The sequence below is a fragment of the Sardina pilchardus genome, chromosome 8 (assembly GCF_963854185.1).
Source record: "Sardina pilchardus chromosome 8, fSarPil1.1, whole genome shotgun sequence".
Classification (NCBI taxonomy): Eukaryota; Metazoa; Chordata; class Actinopteri; order Clupeiformes; family Clupeidae; genus Sardina; species Sardina pilchardus.
In genome coordinates, this window is record NC_085001.1 from 4,281,544 (window position 1) to 4,290,054 (window position 8,511).

Here is an 8,511-nt window from a genome sequence, read left to right on the forward strand (position 1 = left end):
TTCCACCAAGCCAAGACTTCAAAGCCACTGACACCCACCACGGCAGCCAAACTAAACACACACACACACACACACACACACACACACACACACACACACACACACACACACACACACACACACACACACACACACACACACACACACACACATATATATACACACACATACACACACAGCATGAATGTCTTTCTCTGTCACACTCACACTCACACACACGCAGCATGTGTGTCAATGCCTGTCAGCTGTCTGCAGAGGGGCAGTGTCTTGGGGCAGTCATGCTGAGTCATTCTCCACTGTGTAATAACACACACTTACACATCATATAAACAAGCTATAACACACCACAATCACACACACTTACACATCATATAAACAAGCTATAACACACCACAATCACACACACTTACACATCATATAAACAAGCTATAACACACCACAATCACACACACTTACACATGATATAAACAAGCTATAACACACCACAATCACACACACTTACACATGATATAAACAAGCTATAACACACCACAATCACACACACTTACGCATCATATAAACAAGCTATAACACACCACAATAGCACACACTTACACACCATATAAACAAGCTATAACACAGCACAATAACACACACTTACACATCCCATAAACAAGCTATAACACACCACAATCACACACACTTACACACCATATAAACAAGCTATAACGCACCACAATCACACACACTTACTGTACACACCACACCATATAAACAAGCTATAACACACCACAATAACACACACTTACACACCATATAAACAAGCTACACACCACAATCACACACACACACACACACACACACACACACACACACACATCATATAAACAAGCTATAACACACCACAATCACACACACACACATCATATAAACAAGCTATAACGCACCACAATCACACACACACATCGTATAAACAAGCTATAACGCACCACAATAACACACACTTACACATCACATAAACAAGCTATAACACACCACAATCACACACACACACATCATATAAACAAGCTATAACACACCACAATCACACACACACATCATATAAACAAGCTATAACACACCACAATCACACACACATATCATATAAACAAGCTATAACACACCACAATCACACACACACATCATATAAACAGGCTATAACACACTACAATCACACACACACATCATATAAACAAGCTATAACACACCACAATCACACACACACATCATATAAACAAGCTATAACGCACCACAATAACACACATTTACTGTACACACCACACCATATAAACAAGCTTTCAGCACCATCCCTCCCCCAGCAGCCCTCGCTGGAGCAGAACTCAACCAGGTTACACGCATGGCAATTATCTCTGGGCAGAGCAGATTCAGTTACTCTCTCTCTGTTTAGAACAAAGACCTTAGCTCACACACACAGAGAGAGAGAGAGAGAGAGAGAGAGAGAGAGAGAGAGAGAGAGAGAGAGAGAGAGAGAGAGAGAGAGAGAGGGCGTCATCCCTGTGCTTCATGCCATGTAATTATTTGGACGTTGAGAAACGATTAGGCTGACCTGTGACGGTGTAATTAATGGCAATTACTGATGGCCATTGATCAGGCAGCAGGAGCCAGCAGTCACTAGCATTAAAGCTCAACGTATGCGTGTGTGTGTGTGTGTGAGTGTGTGTGTGTGTGTGCACGTGTGTGTGTGTATATGAGTGTGTGTTATCAAGCAGCAGGAGCCAGCAGTCACTAGCATTAATGCTCAACATATATGTGTGTGTGTGTGTGTGTGTGTGTGTGTGTGTGTGTGTGTGTGTGTGTCATAAGGCAGCAGGAGTCACCACCCAGGAGCAGTAGAGGAATGCCAGAATCCCAGAGCATTTGAGCGCTACAAAAAAACTGCACGAGCATTAACTCAATTCACACCACTATGCGAACATAACCAGTCAACATGATGCTGGCCATTATTAGTGTGTGTGTGAATGTGTGTGTGTGTGTGTGTGTGTGCGCGTGCGTACATGTGTGTGTGTGTGTGTGTGTGGGGGGGGTTGTCTCTGTGTGTGTGTGTGTGTGTGTGTGTGTATCTGGGGGTTAAGTGGTTCTGAAGCATGTATGAATGTCAGCCTTCACACAGCATGTGTCCCAGTGGGTGCCATGACGACCCTGGAGCCCCAGGCTGTGGCCAGGAGACTGCAGTGATGAGAGCTCACATGTGCTGGTCTAGCTACACAATATCCCTCTGTCTGTCTGTCTGTCTGTGTGTCTTCCTGCCTGCCTGTGTCTGTCTGTCTGCCTGCCTGTGTCTGTCTGTCTGTCTGTTTGCCTGCCTGTGTCTTTTTGCTATTCTACTCGAGCACTTCTATCCCTCTCTGTTATGAGCGGAACACTTTTATACTCTGTATCCTTTTTGTGATTCAGCCCATGCTGTTCTAGAACTAGAACATCAATCTCTTATTTAGCGTGCATTCTTCTAGCACAGTTCTTCTAACTCTTCCACGCGTCTGTAGCCCACAGATCCTCCAACATGGCTGCCATTGCCTCTACTCTACGCGTGCCGTGCAGTGCACCTTGCAGAGAGCCCTTTAATCACTGTTAGTGCTTTGGCAGAGCAGAGCAGCCACAGCTCCAGCAGCACTCCCTCTTCAGCTCTAGAGCATCCACAGAGAGCTGTGCCGTCCAGCCCACCCAGCTCTAGAGCATCCACAGAGAGCTGTGCCGTCCAGCCCACCCAGCTCTAGAGCAGGGGTGGCCAACCAGTCTAGCATGAAGAGCCAAAAAAAAATCCACAAAACTCAAAAGAGCCGCACAACAAAAAAGATGTCCATACTACAACAGCACAACATTAGGCCTACAGTTATAGCTCCTTTGTTTTTCATTTAAAGTAAGACACTTGGCAGATGCTCAATGATCATTGAAAAATGATCAGTCGCAAGCAACAAAGATCAGACACACAACAAATTCCCCCTCACTGAATGACTTATTACCATGAGCAATGCTCCAACAACTAATAATGCAATGTGACCGTCAAATAAACAAAAAGAAAACGAGTGACTGACGTCTATAGCCATTACCTTGTAGCCTACTTGCAAAAGTATGTAGGAAATGTTCAGGTTTGAAGCTTTATGAATCAGTGGCATACCAAGTACCAAACTAATGTGTAGGCTAGAAACACCTCCGCAAATGAGGTTATGTTTTCATCGGGGTTTATCTGTTAAGCAAGATGTTAAGCGGAGGCGCGAGATGTTAAGCAGGATGCGCGAGGCGGAGGTTTGCGATCTTGGAGTGCTTTTGTTTTGATTACTTTGACATATTAACCAGAAGGGTTATGCTACAAAACGATATCAACCTCCTTTTTAATGGCACGTGTTCCTTCTACTTACGACTAGCTTCAGGGTATTCCTGATGATTGCAACAATAGCATTAAACCTGGCTGAGAATAAACACGTCTGCTTCTTTTTGGCAAATTCCTATCCATATCATGACGGTAAAATAATTATTGTTAACTATTAATACTTACTTTTGGCAATAGGCTACTATCAAATTCTGAAATTAATTTTTATTTACCGGAAATAAAGGCTATTTCAAAAAGAAAAAGTTTAAGTCCGAGGAGAAGGGAGAACATCAGTTGAGCATCCGCGAGCCGCACGAGGAGGCAAAGAGCCGCATGTGGCTCGCGAGCCGCGGGTTGGCCACCGCTGCTCTAGAGCATCCACAGAGAGCTGTGCCGTCCAGCCCACCCAGCTCTAGAGCATCCACAGAGAGCTGTGCCGTCCAGCCCACCCAGCTCTAGAGCATCCACAGAGAGCTGTGCCGTCCAGCCCACCCAGCTCTAGAGCATCCAGAGAGAGCTGTGCCGTCCAGCCCACCCAGCTCTAGAGCATCCACAGAGAGCTGTGCCGTCCAGCCCACCCAGCTCTAGAGCATCCACAGAGAGCTGTCCAGTCCACCCAGCTCTAGAGCATCCAGAGAGAGCTGTGCCGTCCAGCCCACCCAGCTCTAGAGCATCCACAGAGAGCTGTGCCGTCCAGCCCACCCAGCTCTAGAGCATCCACAGAGAGCTGTGCCGTCCAGCCCACCCAGCTCTAGAGCATCCACAGAGAGCTGTGCTGTCCAGCCCACCCAGCTCTAGAGCATCCACAGAGAGCTGTGCCGTCCAGCCCACCCAGCTCTAGAGCATCCACAGAGAGCTGTGCCGTCCAGCCCACCCAGCTCTAGAGCATCCACAGAGAGCTGTGCCGTCCAGCCCACCAAGCTCTAGAGCATCCACAGAGAGCTGTGCCGTCCAGCCCACCCAGCTCTAGAGCATCCAGAGAGAGCTCTGCCGTCCAGTCCACCCAGCTCTAGAGCATCCAGAGAGAGCTCTGCCGTCCAGCCCACCCAGCTGCTGAGCGCGCGTTCATCCTGCAGCACTCACGCAACACTCACGTTCTCGTTGGGTTCGTGCAGAAGGCTCCAGTAGCATGTGGATTGGCAGAGATACAGTAGTTTATGCAGCGCCCGCGCCACTGTGTTTCTCTCCCGCTAACAGAGTCTACACAGCCAGATGATAAACACACGCTTTTATTGTTGGACTGCTGAACGCTGTACTGAGAAGCAACCTGAGGAGCAATTTCTTGAACTTTATGTTTGTTGAAATTTGTTAACTTTTCCCATGTGAAATAGCCATGTAAAATGAAGGCTTTTTATACTTTTTGGATAAAGAGGAGTGCCTTGGTTTCCATCCTTCTTCAAATGAGCAATCTGTTGAATTTGAGGGCACCTGTGAAATTTTATAAGAATAACAGAGCGCACCTTCCGAGCCGGGCACAGGGCAGAGGTGGCACAGAGCAGGCACAGGGCAGGGGTAACGGATGCCAGCTACTTAGCTGTGCGTGCAGAACGTTAGTAAACATCACTCCCCCACGCCTCAAGAGCGCTGCTGGCATGAAAGCTAGTAGCCTGGGCTTTTAGCTGGAGTGTGTGTGTGTGTGTGTGTGCATGTGTGAGTGTGTGTGCTGCTGGTATGAAAGCTAGTAGCCTGGCCTTTTAATTTTAGTGTGTGTGTGTGTGTGTGTGCTGCTGCTGGCATGAAAGCTAGTAGCCTGGGCTTTTAGCTGGATTGTTAGCGTGCTCGACTCTCGATCCTGCTGTTTCGCGGGTTCGAGTCCGGGAGTGTGCAGGGCTGGGCCGCGGGGGTTCAACACAACGCAGGTTACACAGAGAGGGCACAGAGATGGCACAGAGAGGGCACCAATGAGCACAGAGCTGAAAGCGGGCACAGAGTTACGGGCACTGTATACAGGCACAGCGGTACTACGGAGCTTACTAGGACGTGCACAGCGGTACTACGGAGCTTACTAGGACGTGCACAGCGGTACTACAGAGCTTACTAGGACGTGCACAGCGTTACTACAGCGCTTACTAGGACGGGCACAGCGTTACTACAGAGCTTACTAGGACGGGCACTGTAACAGGCACAGCATTACAGAGCTTATTAGAACGGGCACTGTAACGGGCACAGCATTACAGAGCTTATTAGAACGGGCACTGTAACGGGCACAGCATTACAGAGCTTATTAGAACGGGCACTGTAACGGGCAAAGCGTTACAGAGCTTACTAGTACGAGCACAGCGTTACTACGGAGCTTAGGACGGGCACTGTATACAGGCACAGCGTTACTAGGACGGGCACTGTAACGGGCACAGCGTTACTACGGAGCTTACTAGAACGGGCACTGCACGGGCACAGAATGGGCACTGAGGGTTTGAGCATCACCGACAGCTGAAGCAGAGAGACACACACCTCTCTGCTTAGAGTCAGACACACTTCAGCCCTTAGCTTGCCACAGACAGACACGCTTTAGCGCTTGGCCACACACACGCTTGAGTTGCTGAAGAGAGGCTGTGGTGGGAGCAGCCTCCTCTCCTGGATGTGCCGTGTGTGTCCCTGTGTGGGCGACACGCTGCTCAATAGTCCTCTTTGGAGAGGACAGCGCTGTGGAGAAATAAGATTGCAAACCATTTTGTGGAGCTCATCTTCAGCTCCTATTCGTTCTGAGCTCACTGAGGCAAAACCTCTCTCGTCGCTCGCTCGCTGCTATCATCAAAGGACGTGGGATGCATCCATTGACCTACTTTTCAAAAGAGGATTTTCATCCTGCTCCTCCAGAGACGGTTCTCTTCATTTGACATGGTTATCAAACCAGTAGGCTGCCGGGCGGTGGGGGTGGAGATACAGCCTATTGTATGAAAGGGCAACGCTGGCTTTTTGGAAATATTGAAGGACAAAACAGCATTACGTCGCTGTAACAGCGCACAAATAAGATTGAATAATTTCCAGGAATGTCCGGTGGTTGATTTTGAATAAGATGCGAGGAGTGATGAGGTAAACCGGCCCTACATGAAATGGCACAAAGCGAATCGTTCCAGCAGTCGTAGGCTACGTGAAACGGGCGGATCAATTGTACTGCCTCTTAACGGCACACCAGTCACCACAACATCGACCCATTAATGAACAAATCAAGCGGGCATATTCGCTCACTGTGCAATGTCAAATGACTTTGTGTGAGATTGTGTAACTCAGTATTGTTCCCTGCTGACAAATAGGACACCTCAGATGTTTCGACTGGTTATGGTAATGCAATTGTCTACTGTAATAAGGAAAATCGGCACCTTGCAACACCATTCTAGATGCCTGTATAATGCTTGTTGGTTAGTCTCGGCGTCGCATTGTAGGCTACACATTTGAATTGAATGAGTGCTGAAATATGTGTCCTGTGTGGACATCGGTTAGCTGGCGCAACATCGTGCAAAATCAGACGTTCAGTTAACATGAAGTGAATTAGAAGCAGGCTGCAACATTGTAGCACTATCCCTGCTCTCCGAGGTTAATCCTTTCGTTTGGCATTCGGCAGCACTGATTGTAGGTTGACGTTACACCGCGCGCGTCGGACTGACAGTCGATACATTTTTTTTTCTCCCTAGGAAAAAAAGAGAACAACTGTCCTCTTACCGTGATGCGGGGGATGTTCTTCTTGCCCTGGTACCCGGACATCTTGGCGGTGGATAGTGTTCGTCACCTTTCAGGCGTTAGCCACAAACCGCTAGCTACGGGAAGAATTGATGCTGAGAGCCTCCGCTGCTAGAGAATAGACGACACCCAGCGAACGTGACACCCGTTGTCTCTCAACCCTAAAGAACAGCGACAGGCTGATAGGCAGTAACGCTTCGCTTCCACCGAGTAGGTTTAAACTGGCTGGTTTGGAGAAAAATAAACTGCTCGTCTCAGTGACAGTCTATCCTCACGTTTCAGCGCTGCGCCGTGCCAATTTAGACAGTCGCCGATAGGGAAAGATTTCAGGGCCACCGTACATGCGCAGTGCCCCGCCCAGCTCAATAGACGGCCACCCGGCTATATTCATTTCATTTCATTCTACAGCGAGCTGGTGGATTTCTTATGCGCTACAATTATTGCACTTGAACATTTTGGTTATTTTTACGGTGGTTTGTAGAACGGTTCTGATTATTTGGGCACATGATGATTCCACCAGCTGAATGACTGGTTACTGGTTGCTATAGCCTGCAGGCGAGCGCAGCCTAACATCACAAAGGCATGCATTAAACATGCCGTACTATGAGCAATATGGCACTAATATGGGACCATGCACCGCCGATGGGAAATAGGAATTTGTTTGGAACGGTTTGGTGACACTGAATACTCAGTCCATTTGGGTAGCAATATTCACCACTGCATGAGCGGTTCGTGTGTACAACATATGCTTCACGCATTGATGTGATTATATTTTTTGGGGCAACAGACTGACAGGCTTATTTGCTTACGTTATGTTGCAGCAATGTCTGAGTATTCTGTTTCTCAGACATGTCTGCATAAAAAGCTAGAAGAGGTGGGTGGGTATGAGCGTGCACTGCTACTGCTACTCAGAGTTGTTGTGGTCGGACTGAACTGGAGAGGTCTCCACCTCCCCCTCACTCTAGCCAGGCATGGTCCACATGTCAGTCAGCCTCTCTTCCCCTCTTCTCCTCTCCTCTCCTCTTCTCCTCTCCTCTCTCCTCCCCTCTTCTCCTAGCTCCGACCCCCACTGCATGCAATCTCAGAACACCTGCCTGCAGCCAATCACATCCATGGAACACTCAAGGCCCCTCCCCCTCAGCATCTGATGTTGCCATGGGAGACCGGCTGGGCTGCCAGGCTGTGGGAGAGAGGTGGCTGTGCTTTGTGTGGCTCCCTCCGAGCGCTGTGACCAGACTGCAGAGGCTGGCTCTGTGAGGACAGTGCGCGCTCTGGCTCTCTCTCTCTCTCTCTGGCTCTCTCTCTCTCTGGCTCTCTCTCTCTGGCTCTCTCTCTCTCTCTCTGGCTCTCTCTCTCTCTCTGGCTGACATGGCGCTGATGGGCTTCAGCACGTCGGTTGAGAGCTCTACAGTCTGCAGCATCGCATCGGGACGGGAATCTGGACCAGGGTTGAGTCTAGACACCTGTCACATGAGTGTGTGCATCAC

At 48.7% G+C, this 8,511-nt stretch overlaps 1 protein-coding gene across 1 annotated transcript in view; it reads right to left on the reverse strand.

The window, feature by feature from the left end:
* The window catches only part of dpysl2a (dihydropyrimidinase like 2a), a 34,655-nt gene extending 27,281 nt beyond the window's left edge, over positions 1–7,374 (reverse strand). Inside the window, exon 1 of the mRNA XM_062542407.1 lies at positions 7,007–7,374. Within this exon, the coding sequence (XP_062398391.1) occupies positions 7,007–7,048 (42 nt within the window). The 5' untranslated portion in view covers positions 7,049–7,374. The remainder of the gene's footprint in view (positions 1–7,006) is intronic.
* Positions 7,375–8,511: the final 1,137 nt, after the last annotated feature.